This window comes from Melozone crissalis, unplaced genomic scaffold, assembly GCF_028551555.1.
Source record: "Melozone crissalis strain CALT ecotype California unplaced genomic scaffold, PUWL_Pcris_2 ptg000179l_1, whole genome shotgun sequence".
Classification (NCBI taxonomy): Eukaryota; Metazoa; Chordata; class Aves; order Passeriformes; family Passerellidae; genus Melozone; species Melozone crissalis.
Window position 1 is genome coordinate 134,523 of NW_026535946.1, and position 21,256 is coordinate 155,778.

The following is a 21,256-nucleotide window of genomic DNA, read 5'->3' on the forward strand; positions in this document are numbered from 1 at the left end:
GGATGGTTCCCAATTAAATCAGGGCCTTGGAGGCACCTGGAGGTGATCACCAACATCATCACCGAAACAACCAACACCATCACCAAGGCAAGCAACATCATCACCAAGGCAAGCAACATCATCTTCATCATCATCATCACCAAGGCAACCAACGCCAAGAAAACCAACACCATCACCAAGAGAGCCAACGCCATCACCAAGAGAGCCAACACCATCACCAAGAGAGCCAATGCCAGAAGAACCAACACCAAGAGAAAACCAACATCACCTCCAACACAACCAACACCACCAACTCAATCAACATCACCAAGAGAACCACCATCATCCCAACACAACCATCACCAAGAGAACCAACATCACCAACACAACCAACACCACCAACACAACCAACATCACCAACACAACCAACACCACCACCATCACAACCAACACCACTACCAAGAGAGCCAAGATCATCCCCGAGAGAACCAACACCAAGACAACCAACACCATCAACACCATCAACACAACCAACACCAAGACAGAGTCAACGTCATCCCCAAGAGAACCAACACCAAGACAACCAACATTCATCACCAACACAATCAACATCATCACCAAGACAACCAACATCAACACAACCAACACCATCAACACAACCAACACCATCAACACAACCAACACCATCTCCAACACAGCCAACATCATCATCATCACCAAGAGAACCATCACCAAGAGAACCAACATTAGCACCAACACAGCCATCACCACCAACACAACCAACACCACCACCAACACAATCAATATCACCCCAACACAACCAACATCTCCAACACAACCAACATCACCAGCAAGAGAGGCATGATCATTACCAAGAGAATCAACACCAAGACAAACAACATCACCACCAACACAACCAACACCAAGAGAACCAACATCACCAACCCAACCACCCCCACCCCCAAGAGCACCAACCCCCCCAAACCCCCCCGGTGCCGGCGCCACCCCCAAACCCCCACCCCCGAACGGCGGCACTCACCGGCCTCGTCGTGCGCTTCCAGGGCCACGCCGGGCTGGTGCCAGGCCAGCGAGGATGAGGATGAGGATGAGGATGAGGAGGATGGGGATGAGGAGGATGGGGATGGGGATGAGGAGGAGAAGAGCTCCGAGGGCTCCTCGCCGCGCTGGGGCCCCGCGGGGGCCGGCTGCTCCTCGGTGGTGCTGCGGAAGGCGCCCTGCTCCGGGCGGGCGCCGGCTTTGGGGTCCGGCAGGGGGAACCCGGGCTCGGGGGGCGCCGGGAGGGCTCGGCCCCCGTCCCGGGGAAGGGCGGCGCGCTCGGCTCCATCCCGCGCCGGGCACGCGCCAACGCGCGGCGGCGGCGGCACGGCGGGGACCGCCCGCACGACCTGCGGGAACACGGCAGAGAGTGAGGAGAGGAAAAGGATTGGGGCAACAACAGTGACCAAAAGTCACCAAAAGTCAACAAATGTCACCTGTCCTCCCCCGTGCACTCAACTGAGGGAAAACGGGCACAAAATGAGGAAAGAGGGAGAGTTTGGGGCACCAAAACTGACCAAAAGTGACCAAATGTCAAATCTGCTCCCCCCTGCACTCCACTGAGGGAAAACGGGCACGAAATGAGGAAGGAGGGAGAGTTTGGGGCATCAAAAGTCAACAAATGGTACCAAACCTCGCCAAATGTCACCTGTGCTCCTCACTGAGGGAAAACGGGCACAAAATGAGCAGAGGGAAAGGGTTTAGGGCAACAAAAGTGACCAAAAGTGACCCAATGTCACCAAAACTGACCAAATGTCACCTGTTCTCCTCCCTGAGGGAAAATGGGCACAAATTGAGGGAATGGGGAACTTTTGGGGTCACCAAATCTCACAAAATGTCTCCTGTCCTCCTCCCTCCATTCCACTGAGGGAAAATGGGTAGAAAATGAGGAAATGAGGCAGCTTTGGGGCACCAGAATTCACCAAAAGTGACCAAATGTCACCTGTCCTCCTCATTGCCACCCCAGTGGGGGAAAACGGGCACAGAATGAGGAAGAGGGGAGAGCTTGGGGCACTAAAAGTGACCAAATGTCACCAAAATTCAGCAAGTGTCACCAAAAGTCACCAAATGTCACCTGTGCTCCACTCCACTGAGGGAAAATGGGCACAAAATGAGCAAAGGAAAATGAGTTTTGGTTTGGGGGCACCAAAACTCACGAAATGTCATCAATCCTCCACTACATTCCAGTGAGGGAAAATGGGCACAAAATGAGGAAAGGAAAAGGGGTTGGGGCATCAAAAGTGACCAAAATTGATCAAATGGCACCAAAAGTGACCAAATGTCACCTGTGCTCCTCATTGCCACCTCACTGAGAGAAAATGGGCACAAAATGAGGAAAGGAAAAGGGTTTGGGGCACCAAAAGTGACCAAAAGTGACCAAATGTCAAATCTGCTCCCCCCTGCACTCCACTGAGGGAAAATGGGCAGAAAATGAGGAAAGAGGGAGAGTTTGGGGCACCAAAAGTGACCAAAATTGACCAAATGGCACCAAAATTCACCAAATGTCACCAAAAATGACCAAATGTCACCTGTCCTCCTCACTGAGGGAAAATGGGCACAAAATGAGGAAATGGGGCAGGTTTGGGGCACCAAAAGTCACCAAATGTCACCAAATCTCAACAAATGTCACCTGTCCTCCTCATGGATGGAAAACGGGCACAAAATGAGGAAAGGGGAGGGTTTGGGGCAACAAAAGTGACCAAATGTCATCAAAACTCAACAAATGTCACCAAATGTCACCTGTGCTCCTCACTGAGGGAAAATGGGCACACAATGAGGAAATGGGGCAGGTTTGGGGCACCAAAAGTCACCAAATGTCACCAAAAGTCACCAAATGTCACCTGTCCTCCACCCTCCACTCCACTGAGGAAATTCTGAGGAAATCAGAAAACCCAAACCGGGAGCAAATCCCAAATCCAGAGCAAACCCCAAATCCAGAACAAATCCCAAACACAGAACAAATCCCAAATCCAGAACAAATCCCAAACCTGGAACAAATCCCAAACTTGGAACAAATCCCAAATCCAGAGCAAATCCCAAATCCAGAGCAAACCACAAATCCCAAACAAATCCCAAATCCCAAACCTGGAATAAATCCCAAACCCGGAAAAATTTCCAAATCCCAAATCTGGAACAAATCCCAAACCTGGAACAAATCCCAAACCTGGAACAAATCCCACATCCAGAGCAAATCCCAAACCTGGAACAAATCCCAAACCTGGAACGAATCCCAAACCTGGAACAAATCCCAAATCCAGAGCAAATCCCAAACCTGGAACAAATCGCAAACCTGGAACAAATCCCAAATCCAGAACAAATCCCAAACCTGGAACAAATCCCAAACCCAGATCAAATCCAAGTTTTTAATCCCAGGTGCTCCAACCAGCTTTGGTTTTTGGGATAGTCCCAAAAACCCCACAAAATTCCCATTTTTCCCCCATTTTTGGGACCATCCTGAGATCCCAGGAGGGAAAACGGACCTCAATTTGGAGTTTGGTTCAAAATTCTGGGAATTTTGGGGTGGGAGACAAAATTTCTGTAATTATCCCAAAATTCTGCTCATCCAACCCCGTTTGGGAATGACCCCAAATCCCCCTGGAACTCAAATCCTTCTGGATCCAAAATCCCCATGGATCCCAAATCCCCCTGGATCCCAAATTTCCCCGGATTCCAAATTCAGGGACCCCAAATCTCTCTGGATCCCAAATCCCCCTGGATGCCAAATTCAGGGATCCCAAATTCAGGGATCCCAAATCCCCCTGGATCCCAAATCCCTTTGAATCCCAAATCCCCCTGAATCCCAAATTCAGGGATCCCAAATCTCCCTAGATTCCAAATTCAGGGATCCCAAATCCCTTTGAATCCCAAATTCAGGGATCCCAAATCCCTTTGAATCCCAAATTCAGGGATCCCAAATCTCCCCAGATTCCAAATTCAGGGATCCCAAATCCCCCTGGATCCCAAATTCAGGGATCCCAAATCCCCCTGAATCCCAAATTCAGGGATCCCAAATCTCCCCAGATTCCAAATTCAGGGATCCCAAATCCCATTGAATCCCAAATTCAGGGATCCCAAATCCCCCTGGATCCCAAATTCAGGGACCCCAAATCCCCCTGGATCCCAAATTCAGGGATCCCAAACCCCTTTGAATCCCAAATTCAGGGATCCCAAATCCCCCTGGATCCCAAATTCAGGGATCCCAAATCCCCCTGGATCCCAAATTCAGGGATCCCAAATCCCCCTGAATCCCAAATTCAGGGATCCCAAATCTCCCCAGATTCCAAATTCAGGGATCCCAAATCCCATTGAATCCCAAATTCAGGGATCCCAAATCCCCCTGGATCCCAAATTCAGGGACCCCAAATCCCCCTGGATCCCAAATTCAGGGATCCCAAACCCCTTTGAATCCCAAATTCAGGGACCCCAAATCCCCCTGGATCCCAAATTCAGGGATCCCAAATCCCCCTGGATCCCAAATTCAGGGACCCCAAATCCCCCTGGATCCCAAATTCAGTGACCCCAAATCCCCCTGGATCCCAAATTCAGGGACCCCAAATCCCCCTGAATCCCAAATTCAGGGATCCCAAATCCCATTGAATCCCAAATTCAGGGATCCCAAATCCCCCTGGATCCCAAATTCAGGGATCCCAAATCCCCCTGGATCCCAAATTCAGGGATCCCAAACCCCTTTGAATCCCAAACCCCCTTGAATCTCAAATCCCCCCGGAACCCAAATTCAGGGATCACAATTTCAGGGATCCCAAACCCCTTTGAATCCCAAACCCCCCTGGATTCCTGAATTTGGGATCCCAAATCCCTTTGATTCCCCCCACAGTTTTCACTCCCATTTTCCCCAAGTTCCCCGTTTTTATTCTGATTTTCCTCCCATTTTCCCCCATTCCCAGGCAATTTCTTCCCAGCCCTGGGAGGTGTTTCCCACTGTTTTCATTCCCATTTTTTCCCCAATTTTATTCTCATTTTTATTCCCATTTGCCCAGGCAGTTTTCATTCCCTTTTTTCCCATTTTTATCTCATTTTTGTTCCCATTTCCAGGTGGTTTTAATTCCTGGTTTTTCCCAATTTTCCCAGTTTTATTCTCATTTTCATTCCCGTTATTTCCCCGGCAGTTTTCATTCCCATTTTTCCCCATTTTATTTCCCTTTTCATTCCCCTTTTCATTCCAAATTTTCCCAATTTCATTCTCATTTTTATTCCCAATTTTCCTGATTTCATTCCTGATTTCATTCTCAATTTGCCCTTTTCTATTCCCATTTCTATTCCTTATTTTTCCTGCTGTTTTCATCCCCCTTTTTCCAAATTTTATTCCAAATTTTCCCGATTTTTTTCCCGTTCTTATTCCCAATTTTCCCGATTTCACTCCCATTTTTATTCCAAATTTTCCCCTGTATTTCCATCCCCATTTTCCTGTTTTATCCCATTTTTATTCCCAATTTTCCCCTGTATTTCCATCCCCATTTTTCCTGTTTTATCCCATTTTTATCCCATTTTCCCCCATTTCCAGGCTGTTTCCTGCCAGCCCTGAGAGGTGTTTCCTGTTTTCATTCCCATTTTCCCAATTTCATTCCCGTTTTTATTCCCAATGTTCCCGATTTCACTCCCATTTTTATTCCCTATTTCCCCCTGTATTTCCATCCCCATTTTTCCTGTTTTATCCCATTTTTATTCCCATTTTCCCCTGTATTTCCATCCCCATTTTTCCTGTTTTATCCCATCTTTTTCCCATTTTTATTCCCATTTTATTCCCAGGCCGTTTCCTCACAGCCCTGGGAGGTGTTTCCCACTGTTTTCATTCCCATTTTTCCCAATTTTCCCATTTTGATTCCAAATTTTCCCAATTTTATTCCCATTTTCATTCCCAATTTTCCCATTCTCATTTCCATTTTCATTCCCTATTTTTCCCAGTGTTTTCATTCCTGTTTTTCCCCATTTTCCCGTTTGTTCTGATTTTCATTCCAATTTTCCCAATTTTATTTCCGATTTGCATCCTAGATTTTCCCAATTTCATTCCCATTTGTTTCCCTAATATTCCCATTTTTATTCCCAATTTTCCCCCACAGTTTTCACTCCCCTTTTCCCCAATTTCCCAGTTTTTATTCCCATTTTATTCCCATTTTTCCCCATTCCCAGCCCCTTTCCTGCCAGCCCTGGGAGCTGTTTCCCCTTTTATTTTCATTCCCATTTTTCCCAATTTTATTCCCATTTTTATTCCCATTTTCATTGCTTATTTGTCTCAGTGTTTTTATTCCCAATTTTCCCCATTTTCATTCCCATTTTCATTCCCAATTTTTCCCAATTTCATTCCCATTCTCCTTCCCAATTTTCCCGATTTTATTCCCATTTTCATTCCCATTTTCATTCCCAATTTTCCTGATTTTATTCCAAATTTTTCCCAATAACATCATGGGGTCCACTACTTCCACCTGCCTTCCAGCCATGCAAAATGTTAGGAGGCTGCTTCAGCACTCACATCTAAATGAGAGAAATAAGGCCTTGGTTGTCCTATCCAGGCAGGGCAGGGCATAGCCCCAGTTTCAGGATGTCTCAGTGCTCAGAGAAGCAAATCCATTATGAAATGAGTTTGCTGTGGACTTTTCACTCCTTTGTCCATTGTTTGTTGTCCTACTTTGCTGCCTAGCAGAGCTGTTTTGGTTAGCTGATGACTCCTGACTGGGCACATCACCCTTTGCAGGACAGCAGGAGTCATAGCTAAAGCGGCTTCTTATTCAGCTGGCTTTTCAAATTACAGGACAGCTTTTTACACTTCCTCTTCTACAAAATCCCCAAGTACTTCAGAAACTTGTAAGGTGTAAACAAAAACTGGCTCTAAAGAAATATTTAGAGTAATATTCTTAGTCAGTGGAAACTACCAGCATCATTTCCTGTAACGAAAACTCTCCCTTTCACATATTTTATCCCAACCCTAGTAAAACTTGAAGAAATTGCCAATATAAGTTGGTCAACAACTGTGTCATCCTTGGACTGTGACACCTCAGGTGCTACAAGCTTTTTCCACTGACATGTCCATTCTGGGACACCACTGTAATGGCTCTAATCTGTCTGTGAGGCAGCCATTGCCACGCTAGGGCTGTGAGCGATGAATGCCACACTACAAACATTCTTTCCAAAAGGTACTCAGACACACACATTTGGAGGCAACAGCTCCAAACCAAGAAACTCTACTCTCCTTAGATTATACCATACTTGGGTAGGAAGGTAGCCAGAGTATTACAAATTACATCTTTGAGAAGACATAGTTGGTCTGATTTTCCTTGTATTTTGCCCCACCAGTTGTAAGTATGGACAGCACAGGCAATAGAAGTGTGAAAAAAGGCTATTATTTTTATTTGTAGCACTTAGCAACTCCTTACAACTCCTTAGCCATGGTGAATTTGTCCAGATGAGTGACTAGAATGAAAGGACTGGAAGGCTCAAAAGCTCCAGAACAGGAATTGATTAGCTGAGAATCTCTTATCAGAGGCACTGGGCATGGGTCTGTGGTTCATATACACAGACACAAATCACATTCAGAAATTGACTGCTTAGTTCATTATGTAAATTTTTACATCTAATTACAAAATACATGCTAAGGAGTGCTTCATATTCCAAGGGATTTTGATCTCTATGAAAATTATTAAATACAGAGTTGGTAACTAGATTAATAATTTAATAAAAATTTTAAAAGGAAAATGTAGGAAAATGAAAATAATTACTATACAACACTGTGACTTCATGCAGAATTAATTCAGAATTTCAAATAGAAAATCCAGTTTGCTTCTTGGAGGTTTTCCTGTTTATCATATTTTTAAAACTGTCTATCTGACATCATCATTTACTTTGCACAGTACATCTTGCAGTCATTTCTATTCTCTCTCTGGTTGCATAGCCTCCCTGACCAAACAACCTGAAAATACATGGTTGCTTATGAAGAGAATTCAAATCGATAAAATGCTAATATAAGTGGTATTGAATGGCATTGGAAAGCCACCAACATTACAGAGCAGATTAAATTAGCATTCTTCTACAACATTAATACTCCCTCACAGAATGCAGCTCAGAGCACATGCCTTTCTCTATCTTTTATTCAAATTAATTCCTGGCTTTTCCTTGTTCTGTGGCTTTATAGTAATGAAGAATTATGATGGAACACTCAGTTGCTGCCCAAGTACTATTACTCACAAGAGTCCCAAACCCCACTAGGCAACCAAAATATACATTGAATAAATAATGTGGTATATGCCACATGAATATCGGGTTCTGTCATGAAAATAAATATTTTAGTACTTTCTTTTGGTTTCTTCTCCCCTCATCAGTTGGAAGACACTCTCATGAGCTGCAGATACTCAAAGTTTTACGGTTAGAGCAGTATTTCCTCATTATCTACTACATATAATACATGCATAGGGCCTGAAAAGTGAACTTTTTTATACACAAGGATTGAATTCTGCAACAAACTGCAGAGATGCCATGTATTAGCTAAGGCACAAACCCAGGTTCCTCCTGTTTTATTGAAACAGAGACATGTCACACCATGGCACCACAAAACTGACAATTCAAGCATTTCAATACAGCATTTAAGCACAGCTGTTAACAATTGACAAGAAGAGCTCTGTTTTTCCTTGATACACCTTTTCCTCTAGACCTCCAACTTTGAGATTTGAACAGAAAAGAAGCTTTTTCCTCACCGACAGAAGTATACATGGATAAGCTCAGTGCCATCGTGACATGTTTCTTTTAGCTGGATTTTTTTTTCCTATCCTGACTTACATTTCTTCTTCAGACAGAAAAGTCTATGCAATTGCATTTATGGTTCTGTGCAATAGCAGGACCATTAAAGAAATACATGTTCACAGGCCAGAGGAATCCATCTGTTTCCAGATGTTTCATGCAAAACATCACCTTCCCTCCTGTGAAAACATGAAAGCTGCAATATCACAGTCTGTCTTAGGTATTTCCAAGGTGGGATCTCCTGTACAATTCTATCTGTAGTGGGTTCTTTCAGAATAATTATTTCAATATGCTACAGTTAATGTATGATGTCTGAATTGCAAATCCCACATATCTGGCTTACTAGAATTGCTTTCATGACATAAAATTCAAGCTCTCACTGAAAATTTATGGTGTTACAATTATGCTTTATGGTGGGAAAAAAAATAAAAAAAACAACAAACAAAAGCCCTAACTGAAAAGCTCTGCATTATAAATTTTCGTTCTTTTATAAATTTTCAGTGACATCAGGTGATCTACCCTCTTTGTACTGAGCATCCATGAATAAGCTAAGAAGTAGCCTGCTTGATCACAAGTATTTACAAAGCAAATCTCAAACTGTTCCAGCAGTCCTGCAGTGATGCATGTGGAGCCTGATATTCTTTGTGCTGAAGTCAGATACATTTACATCAGTGGGAGGCTTTAGAGGAACAAACTGAAAAAAAGGGAGGATAATGATCAAGACCGTTGAAGTCCTAGGGGAAGCTGTGCATATTGACCCAGACTAAGGCCAGGTAACACACCATGATGTAAGAAACTGGGGCTTATAGGAGCAGGAGATCAAGCAGGCAGATGGAAGAACAGATGACTGGAGGGAATTATCAGAAGAATGTACATCACAAAAGGTGAAAATAGAGGCATATATGACCAGTAACTTGGAAAAAAGACTATCATGGTGATGGTCAGCAATTTAGACTAGCTTGAGGCAAGATAAGGCATAAGACTTGGAGAAGAAATTATTGATATCTTGAGCAGGGGGAAAAAAACAACAGGGGGAAAAGAACACCAAGAGAAAGTGTGGAGGATTTTATTAAGAGTTGGTTAGCTGAGAAAGGCCATACTGACTTAATGCCGCTGGTTAAGCTGAAAGAGGGAGGTCAGCAGTCTCTGATTCAGTGACTGCTGACAGGCAAGAATGCCGGATGGCCTTGCTGCAACATGAGGAAAGGGAGGTGAGATTAGTCCTGAATATCTGCAGAATGTAACAGAAGAATAAGCACAAGAATGTAGAAGTAGGTGTAGTTGCTGATATGTAACTAACCAATCCTGAGCTCAACTTTTGCAATATGTATGAAGCTTATTAAGAACTGTATTTAACCCGCCGTATTCGATCAATAAATTGGACTTGGATGAACCAACTGGTGTCTGGGTCTCCTTCCTCCGACAAGAAAGTTCTATATTACCCTATTTCTATGCAGAATACTTCTTACTCCCTTAGGTGTTGTATGAAGCTTCTACAATACTTGTAAAATTTTTAGACATAACTGAATGTAGCCAAATCAGAAACAATCTGATACAAAAAAAATAAAAAAGGCAGAAAAAAGAGATCATTTGAAAGAGCTTCTGCAATAAAGCCTCCTGCTGAAAAACATGAAACAGAACATAGAAAAACACTTAGCAGATAATGTTTCTGCAGGTTTACAATAGTTTGTTTCAGAGAAGTCAGGATACTTTGCCACTCTATCATGTCAGTCAGTCTGTGAGGCTGAGAATGAGCAATCTGACCAACTGGAAGCACAACAAAGGACCAGCAGGAAGTTTACTGACAACAACAGAAGATTAAAGGAGATGAACAATTGCATTGAGTGTCTGCTTCAGAATTGCAACTGGAGGAGTACTGCTGGGGAAAAAGAGACCAGAGGAAAAACAGAAGGATTCTATTCTGGACTAGCAAGGACAGAAAACAAGAATGCACTCAGACTAATCTCCCATTAGGGTGTCCCAGGACAGGTCGACTGTGCATAGTTTCATCAAAAGGAGACTTCAACACTGACCAATACATAGAATTTCCTTTAGGAAGGGAGAATAAAAGTATCTTTGAGCTACGGGGAAAAGCATTAATAACTTCAATGAGAATTATATATATTGACACCCTGCTTGCAATGTCCTTTGGAGAGCTGTAAATATGAGGGGTCTCTAGGAAGATGAAAGTTCTGACTAGGAAGCATCAAGATGAGCTAGATTTATGCAGAAGGAGCTCTGAGAAGCCATATAGATGTAGGCTGTATGATGCTCCACTCAAAAGTAATGCACAAGATATAAATCAGTGACTATAAAGAAGAAACACATACACTGTCTTTAGATTTACTATAAATGACAGTTGAATCACCTCCATTGGTGCTGAAAATTCTATTGGCTCACAGCTACTTTTGCATGCCATATCTGCATTTTCCTAGAGCTCTGAGCTGGGTTCTGCATTGTGTCTGCAAGGAAAATCAATAATTTCTGAAAAGAGCAATGGAAGGGTTCTCTGTATCTATAACAACCACCTTCATTTTAGCTGCAGGTAATGTTTAGAGGAAAAAACACAGAAGTGATTAGATAATTTAGAGAAAGTGCATTTGCCCCACTTGATGAAATCTATTTTCTGGATTTTACCCAAAAGGAAAAAAACGATGGCTTAGTCGATGATGTTTCTAGAACAAACTGTTTTGAGTTTATTAATATCCTTGACAGCACCGGAGAGGGAAATTATTGGAAAATTATATTTGAAACATTACCTTGAAGTTTTAAGCACATGTTCCAATAAACTGAGAGGAATTAATTCAGCTCTCTAAGTATTATTGACTCAGAGTAAGGATACTAAATCAGAATTGTGCTTTTCTTTCAAACTATACTACTTTCACAAAACATACACTGTAGTTTAAAGGAAAACTGTACATTTGTCATGATTGCATTAATGTTAGGCAGAGTTACATCACATTACAAAAGGATTTAGTTAAAATTAATGTACAGCAAAACTACTAAAGAAAAATCACCAGCATAGATGATCTTAAAAATATATAGTGAGGGAACTCTTCTTTGTAGATAATACAGCATATTGTGTATGTATACTTCTACTGAAAATTTGCTCCTGCTTCTCTCATCTGTCATTAACATTAAATCAATATACTCACATGGACTTAATGAAGAAAAAAGGACCAAAAGTACTATTCAACCAGTATGGACACTTGACAGTACATATTTTTAAGAGACATCAGACTTCCTGAATTAATGTTTCTCCTCTCATCTTCTACAAGAATGTTATTGTCATAAATGCAGAGTATTGAAGGACATAGTCAACCTTAATCTAATAGAGTATTAGGAATATTGCATATTTATTAGTTGAATAATTTAGTTATGTAAGAGGAATAATGCACAGATAGGCCATCCTTTGGATCCACAGACCTCGTACACAATACATGCAAGATTTCTCCAAGGCTGAATTTTGCAGGCTCTGTGTATTAGCAGAATAAAATAAGGGGGAAAAAAAGAAGCTAGAGGCATTTGAAAAGCATGACAGCTCAGAGAAATCATCTGCATACCATCTATATGACACAGCTAGAATAAGTCCAGTAGTGTTCACCCAGCTGCAGCCTAAGGGATCTGTCACGCAGCCAGCTGCTGCTGCTATTTGACATCTGGGATCTGTAACTGGCATTGAAAAGCAAAAAGAAAAAGAAAAAAAAAGTAAAAAAAAGAGGGGAGAAAGAACTGAAGAGTTATGTGAGGTTAACAACAACAAAAACAAAATTCCCTATCTCTTCCAGCACTAAAGGCTTTTCTAAAGAAAGAAGTAAATTTTGTTGCCCGAGATGGAGCCTCCATGCACTGCATACATACAGTGCACAAATGAAAGGTCAAACAATGCCTGGCAAATGAGTGAAATGAGTGTATCACAATGAAACTTTAGAGAAACACACTCATACTGCTCAGAGCGGCACTGTGTGCCCATATCTGACCAGCAGTTTTGTTACTTACAGCTCCACTTGCAAAGATTACCACTGCTAATTCATGCCGTGGGGCTGAGAGCTCCTGGTTTAGGCTGACTCAGTGGTCTCAAGCATTATGCCAAGGGTATCCAATTCTCCACACAGAGAAAACCTTAGCCTGATTTCCCCTGCCCGCTTAACAGTGCATAGAGAGAAGCTTCAGTCAGTGAAGTGAATTCCTTGAGAATCATCAGAGCTGGGGAAGAAAAAAACCATCCTGCCAAAGAAATGCCCCTTGCACAAAAGCCTGGATCCTCCCACCACACCAGGGATCAGGTGTACAGCCTCCATGGGGTACTGCAGATGTGTGTGCCCTGGGTTTCAGTGTTTTGAAAATTTCTATGAACGACGACAAAACTGTCCATCAGTACTTCCAGATTACTGCACAAGCTGCAGACAGCTTCCCTGTCTGTGGCCTGAGCATTTCATCAAAGGTTACTCTCTCTGTCTGAAGAGCTTCTCATCCTCACATGACCCCTCTTCCACTCATGACTGAGAGCACTTGATATACACGTGATTCAGATATGCCTACATGAAATCCCAAAAGCTTTACTAAGTGTAATTTTACAGAAGCAAATTGCCTGCTTCTCTGAGCTGGATCAGCAATGTTTCCCCTGCCAACCTCCAGTGCTAGTGAAGCTTTGAACTGCTGCAGTGACTCTCTGAGAGACCTCACTAGCAGAGATCATGGGTAGAAAAAAAGATTTCTGTGCCCCTGCACGTGTTTCTGTGGCAGTTTCTATATTTACATCCTTAGGGAACTAACTCTGGGCCAGATTTTGTCACTCCTATTCACAGTGAAGAGTATCCTACTGCACAAATAATCCGAAGGGAATATGCTGAGGCAATCTGGATCATGTTGAAGAGCTCTTTCCACTTTGAGAGGTGTATTTTTCTGTCTGGCTTAAAGATGGCTTCAGCTGAGCCATTCTTAGCATTCATGGTGGTAGCAGCCTTTGACCTTTACGTGGGAAGGAACATATCTGCCAGGGTCCTCTGCTCATGGAAGGGGCAGATGACACTGCTTTGAGCTTGGAGCATCTGCATGAAATAGGGAATAGGAAAGGTAAGGCACATCTGCATTACACTGATGCTACTCACAGGCACCTCACCAGCAAGCACAGACACAGCACTGTGCAAATCTCTTCAGAACAGACAAAACATTTCACATTACACTGAAGACTTGGCCTTTGCTCTTGGCATCAGACAACTTGCAGCATTGTGCTAGCCTGGAAATTACAATTTTGGAAGCTATGGAACCGACAGCTGTACCCAATATGTATAGATGTTGATACTGAGTACATGTACTAGAAGTGTGCTTCTCTATGAGGCTTGGATGCTGGAGCTGTGGCCATCACACCAGCAGTCTTTCACAGAGGTCACAGCTTCTTCCTGAGGCAGTAAGGAAAATCCCACTGCACGAAGCAAATGCAGAAACATGCATAAGGTATGACTAGGCATATTCATAGATAACAGGTAGATGAATATATCAGCCGCAATAGTAACACAATAAATTTTTGTATTTTCCTTTCAGCATACCTACATTTATCTGAAATCTTACATAGCAAAGTATCTCATTGATGAATAGCTACTATTTGACACTATTGTAAACAAGGGAATGCCCTGACAAATACAGGAATGATGAATCTGACTCCATTATCTCAGAAGGCTAATTTATTACTTTATTATACTATATTATATTAAAGAATACTACACTATATTATACTAAAGAATACAGAAAGAATACTTACTGAATGCTAAAAAGATAATAATAATGAAAACTTGTAACTCTTTCCAGAGTCCCAACACAGCTTGGCCCCAATTGACCAATGAGTCAAAACAACTCACACCAGAGTCCAATGAGGCAATCACATGTGGGTAAACAATCTCCAAACACATTCCAGACAAGCACAACACAGGAGAAGCAAATGAGATAAGAATTGTTTTCCTTTTCTTTGAGGTCTCTCAGCTTCCCAGGAGAAAAATCCTGGGCGAAGGGATTTTTTCAGGGAATGTGAATGGCACATGACCCAACTAGAAGGCAGTTTGGATGCTTAGAGATTTTACTGTGTCTCTAGCTTAAACAACAAGACTCAGGCAGAGGAACTGAAATAGGGAAAAATATCAGTTGCTTATGCTTGGCCTTAAGGCACAACCATCAAATAAAATTTTGAAGCCCCAATGCAGATTTTACTTCACAGATCGTGTAGCCTGACACATTTACACTAATCAACATCATAGAGAAAAGTTTCACCACTGGCTCAATTCAGAAGACCCATGGGGACCTAGAACTGTTCACCAGAAACACAGAGAAGTATATAAAAATGCACTGTGTAATTCCAGGATATTCAGGAACAAAAATCCCTGAACACAGTGATGTATTCCTGTTACAAAGATTTATAACTGGCTAAGCTATTGAAAAATTCTGATGTGTCCTTATCTAAACTATTTACTTCATAAATTACACATTATTTCATGCCCTTTACTGTTTCATTTAGTGATCCAAGTTCCCCCTGGCCCCCAAAGTAAAACTAAAACTGTGGAGAGAACAAACTCTTAGCATTGCAAAGGTTAAGCCTTCCCTTCTGTGCCTGTGATCAATAATGGTTGTGCTCTGGCTGTGTTTAGGTTGGCCTCAAATCCTGGCTGACACATATTGAGTCCGTACAAATTTCATCCAGGTTGAAGGATAAGGGACTGGGAGAGACCTGGCATGCAAAACACAGAAACTGTAGAAAAGGAAAATTCTGTGGGTTCAGGGGTGCAAAAAAAATCTGCTATGTTGGTTTTGGGTGAAGGCAGGGGGTGGCTGGTAAACATAACCTTGGACCAAGTTCTGGCCTTTCCTTTGTGGGTCCTCAAACACTCCAGCACAACAGGCTAAATGGATCACACTAGATCAATGCCTTCAGAAGAATAAGGAGGACGAGCTAAGCAGATTTTCCTTTGTCAAGGGTTACCCACGTCTAATGGCTTTGCTGGACTGAGGCCAGCTGCCCCAACATACATCGCCTTTGAGTTTGTCTGGAAGGTAGGTGTATTATTTGCTAAATTACTCTTCCTCATCTCATATAAAAAAAGTATATAAATTTTCCTACGAAGATGTACAAACTGTTTTGTAGCAGATTGAAATACTTATATATATATATATTAATACTGGGAGCCTTTATTCTGTTCTTTTGTTCTTTCACTAATTCCAACAAACCCTTTTCCTCCCTGTAAAGGATTGAATTATGCATGGCAGCAAAGGTTCAGAAGGAAAGGAGGTGATCAGTTAGCTAGAGTTGCCTAGATGTCAGCTGTCCACCTCCATCTAGCCCCTTAGGCTGCTGTCCTTAGCTGTCTAAGGTGCAGGAAATCACCTTTCAGGTGGGCCGGTCTCTCTCCTGTTAGTAGTGAAGGTGTTTGGGTAAAGAACTTGAAGGATTCAAGTTCTCAAATGGCTGAGGCTGGTGAGAAGTTTCGTAGGGCCAGAGAACACAGCACAGGACCACAAGAGACCGAGTTGAAGCTCCCAAAATCATCCTCACCAGCAGCACCAATTGTTGGTTTCTTTATTGCTTCATGGCCTGCCAAAGGGCACTCCCATTCCCCAGCAGCAGTCCAGGTGAGTTTTGCCCTACAATCAGCAGCAGCAAATGTGCACAAGCCACAGTGACACAGTGGAGCTGCTTCTTACACAGTGGTGCTGCTGAAACTGAGCAGGAGGAGGGCTTGTCCAGCCCTTCCCACAGCACTTCCATCAGCTCCCAGGCACTGGTGGTTCAGACACACTTACTGCCCAAGCTATGCCGCAGAGACACTTCAGCAAGTGAGAAGACCACAAGTTACTCAAGACCATCCACAAAGGCTTTCTCAGACACTGAGTTTAAGCAACAGCATAGATGAGGTTAGACAGACTGACCAGAGCATGCCCAGCATTAGCTTTGCTGAAGAACTGTTTCTAAAGAGGATATCATGCTGAGTAATAAAAGGCCTTGCTTCTTTCATGGAATAAAAAATGCATGAAGTACTCCTGAGTTCCTTCCATCTTATCTTACAAAAGTGTCTGTTGCTACTTGAATGAGGAAAGAGATACATGCTTGCTGTCTCCTGACATCTTCAGAAAAATATACCCAAACGCCATATCTGGAAGAACTTGTTTGTACCAGATGAGGTCTTTACACTGGATGAAACTGAGGTTTTGATTCAGCAGGGTGGATGAGATGCCTCATACAAACCTCTAGGATATATATCTCCCTCTAAACCCACATTGTTAGCTCCTGAAATCTCCAACTCTTATAATACTGAAATATGATTTTATCCCTCAATCACTTTGATCAGAAACTCAAGAATCTCAATGTTTCATACAAGATACATTCATCATATTCTATTCCACCCCCTGTGGAATATTCAAAAAAAACCCCACTAATATCCCTAATGGTTTTAACTTAATGGCCCCTTCCAAGTCAAGTAATTTAGTGAGAGCATGTTGTGCTATACCCTAATTATCCAGAGCTAAGCAGATTTCCATAGTTTCCACATTTCCTCTCTGGACAAACAAAGGTGAAAATCAGCATTGATATGTGCCACTGTCTTACCCTGATATGGGATGCAGATGCCACTAGTCAGAAGCACCTTTGTGGTCATTTAGTTTGCACATAGCTCTTCAGGAGCAATTGGGACCAGATTACATTTCTCAGCCTCAGAAAGCCATGTGGCTATATCACCCAAAGTCATGACATGGGTAGGTACTGTATAACAGGCACCTTAACTGAGCCTATTACTGTCTCAACATTCTTAAACAGGTCCAAGGCTCTTTGATCTGGGAGATGAAAGAACAACATGATTCAAAAATGTAAGTTAGGCCCTTCAAAAAGCTAAAGTTAGGCCTGGCAACAGCAGGCAATTTTTTAATAACAGTAACTAATAAGCACTTCACACTGCACGTGATATTTTCTTCCTAAGTTGCATCACATGTAGCCTTGGGACCTATTTTTCTTTCCATAAAGATCTAAGAAAAGGTCTGCTGAGCATCTTATCTTACATCTCACTGGATTCAACTTTTTCGGTACATTGCATTTTTTTTTTTTCTTAAATAACCTTGAGACTTAATAGTTTGCTTATAGCATACATGAAAATTGAAATGAACATTTCAAATCATGCATTTATTATGAAACTATTTCACTGACACAACTGCATTTTTTTTCATGCTTTGCTGGTACCCACGTTTTCCCTCCTGCACAGCAAAAATAGATAAACCCCCACTTCTGTCTATTTTAACATCCCCCAGCTTCTGTGTGATCTATCACAACTGCACACTTTGAAAGACTTTACTCAGAAACTGCATTTGAGCTAAAAACCAAACCATTATTTAGGTAAGCATCTGTACTTTTCCCTCTGTAACTAGAGGGACAATACATAAGGAAATAGATGTTCTAAAGCATTCTAAGGCCTCTTATTCCCCATTTCCTCTAGACCCCTGCCCATCAAAGTCTTTCTGCAAGTCTGAAGGAAACAAGGTAGAGAAGAATACTTTTTATGGGGCAATGTTTCTATGGGATCTGCATAAAAACACTGCACCTTTGTTTTGGAGCTCCACCACAAAGAATTGTTCAAACATGGCAAAGATGATTAATATGCTGCAACATCTTAGGCAGGAAAGCTTATCCTACAGGTGACTCAAGGAGTCCAGGTGGAAGGCTGGCCGCTGTGTCCTCCAATGATTCCAAAATCACATACAATTTATGGAGTTTTTTCAAACCACTTTGTTAAAACACCTGGGCTCTCTCAGCTCCTTCTGCTAGATATTGCCATGGGGCAGTATTACATATTACTCATGTGCACCTTGATATAACTCACAAAAATAAGTGATCAATGACAATGAGACCCAGGCATTCTCAATTAAGATCATATCAGTACATAAAATAGATTTTTTTTCTTTTATGCCTGCCAATTCTTAATTAAAACAGGTAACATAAACACGTAAGTGATAAAATTGAATTTGGAAAGGCTTAAATTCCCAAAGACAAGCTGTTATTGACATGTTACAGAAGAAACAAAATATTTCTTCCTTTATGAGTTTTCACTTTTGGCTTACATAAGAAAAGGTTAATATCTAGCTAAAATAAGTCTCAATTTATAATTTTCCCTATACTCACATAGTGAAATTAAGCTTTAGATCTTCACTGTAATGATAAATAGCACATTAAAAAAAGAAAGTCCAAAGAACAAAGCATACTCATGAATTCAGAGGCTGACTGTAATTAAAAAGTCCAACATTTGCTCACCTTTAGAAACTATTCCTGTATCTCATCCATACTACTCTGCTTTCTGAGACTCACAAAATGAGCCAGGATACTGAAATGACCATTTAGTCAGCAATTTATATCACTCTTGAAACTGAATATGGATATTCAATACCAACTGCTGTTCATTTATTGTTTTAGAAAATGTGAAGGATCTGTGTGTAAACAGTTAATGAGTCCAAGATAGCCAGCAGCTCTCCAGTTGCAGCTGACTTCACAGTCATCCCTCAGCTATTGCTAAGTCTTCCACCATTACTATTGTGTCCCTAGGTTTGGATCTGTTTCTTGAACCTCTCCCTTGTGAGATAAAAATCCTCTATGTCGTGAAAGAGCAACTCAAAGACTCTTACACTTATCCAGTCTCCTATCTTCATGCTAGTACCTGCATTCCTTTCAGTTCAATATATCTAGGTTAAAGGCACAAGTTGCAGTGCTCACAAAAAACTTTACAAAGCCTTCTGATGTTCTTGCCTGCAGCTCATGTTTCCCTGACTCCTTCTCTCACTCCAACAAAAGGGGAAAAAAGCCTCCAAATTTATCCAAATTTTTCCTATATATTTCCTTGCTGCATTCACTTAAAACTAGCTTCCCTTTCCAGGCAAGGTTTCTGATCAGTCAACACAGCATTCCCATTGCTCTGTGTCTGACTGCTTGCTCTTCCATCTTCTCAGTAGACTTGACACCCACACACTGAGGTAGCGAAGTTACAGGACAACTCCTGAATAAAATATCCTCTTTCCAAAGATGCTACACAGCAGCAGCTTGCTGCTGTGCATCCTGGTGTGCTACCTTCTTGGTGCCTTCAGCTCCAGCTTTTGCAACCTGCAAGCTTCACTCCTCAGCTCCACAGAGTTCAGTAAAACTGCTGTTATAAGATGGGGTTGATTTGAGGCAAAAGCACTGGCTATTTCCAAGTCATGCTTGTTTGTTTTATCTGAGTATTTGCTGTTCTGTACACACATCACTGGGAAAAGAACCAACCAGCTTTTCAGTGCCAGGTTTTTTTGGACCCCAAGGAGAACCTTTCCCTGTGCATCTGACTCTAAAGCTGGCTGATGTTCCTGCTCACCAGGAAAAGTCATTGCCTCTACCTGCTGCCAGCTCTGAGCAGCCCCTAAAGAAATGCCGTGGTTCATTTGCTCCATCCCCAAACAAGTGCTGGGTGCCAGGTGTTAGGAATTTTCTGTAGAGCAGGCTGAACAGACAGGTGGTGAAAATTGCTGACAGCACAGAAATATTTAGCTCAACAGAGGCTTGGGAGGATCATTAGAAACTTCCTGAAAGATGGAGCAAAAGTGGGCAATTAGGCAACATTTAACAGGGGAATGATTGCAGATCCGTGCAAGGTGTTGCTCCCAAGCAGAGAAAAACAAACAATGTTCTGGAAGAGTGTGACCTCTTCAGAATGAGAAGTTCATTAAAGGAAGGACTGCAAAATGCCTTGCAAGTGTGTGTGTATGCTGGGCAAGGGTGTACAGAATAAAGCAACTAGGATCTTTGATTTGTTGCCTGTAACTACCATGAATAAAAGAAAACAGCAGTTACAGAGACTATTTTTGGCTTGATTTCTTCCTTAATAAAGAAAAGCCTGGTTCAGCCTCATTGCACTGGAACTGCAGGCTGCTGGGAACGCACAAGAATCCAGCTGCTTGTCAGGCAATGTGCAGACAAAAGGTGACTGAAACCAGCTAATAGCCAACTTTTGCAGGCTACTCTCCCTGCAAATTAGCCCAGTGCTATGCAGTGCTTTTTTCAGCAGTCAGACTGATTAGCATATATGAACTCTGGCATATTCAGAAATCACACCACTATTCAGCACTGTACAGGCTAAATAAGGGTTTAGAAGCCTTCAAAATAATCCTTGCAATTAACTGTAAATTCATTGGAAACAAAAATATTACAAGGCACGCATTTTAAAATACATAGCTGAATTACAGTTCTTACTGACTGAAGAAATGGAGAAATTTAGTTTGTGGGTCTTTTAGTAGCAAGTGTGTACATGGGTGGGAATAACAGCTGCCTGCATACTTCTTATGATTCAGATCTGAAGAGCCATGGAACTCGCCTCCCAGAACAAATTTATGGCCAACTAGGATCAAAATTCTGGCCTCAGTACCTTCAGTACCTCTGAGCAACTGTCCAGATGAATTGCTGGAATTGTCACTTCCCCATTAAATC

The 21,256-nt window shown here is 42.1% G+C and overlaps 1 protein-coding gene across 1 annotated transcript; it reads left to right on the forward strand.

Moving 5' to 3' along the window:
* Positions 1 to 229: 229 nt before the first annotated feature.
* Positions 230 to 844, forward strand: LOC128948943 (integumentary mucin A.1-like). The gene has a single exon (XM_054293700.1). It carries the CDS (start codon positions 230 to 232, stop codon positions 842 to 844), a length of 615 nt encoding a protein of 204 aa, XP_054149675.1.
* The last annotated feature ends 20,412 nt before the right edge of the window (positions 845 to 21,256 follow it).

Coding starts and splice junctions, on each gene's coding strand:
- LOC128948943 (XM_054293700.1), top strand. CDS start 230: ATGCCAGAAGAACCAACACCAAGAGAAAACCAACATCACCTCCAACAC.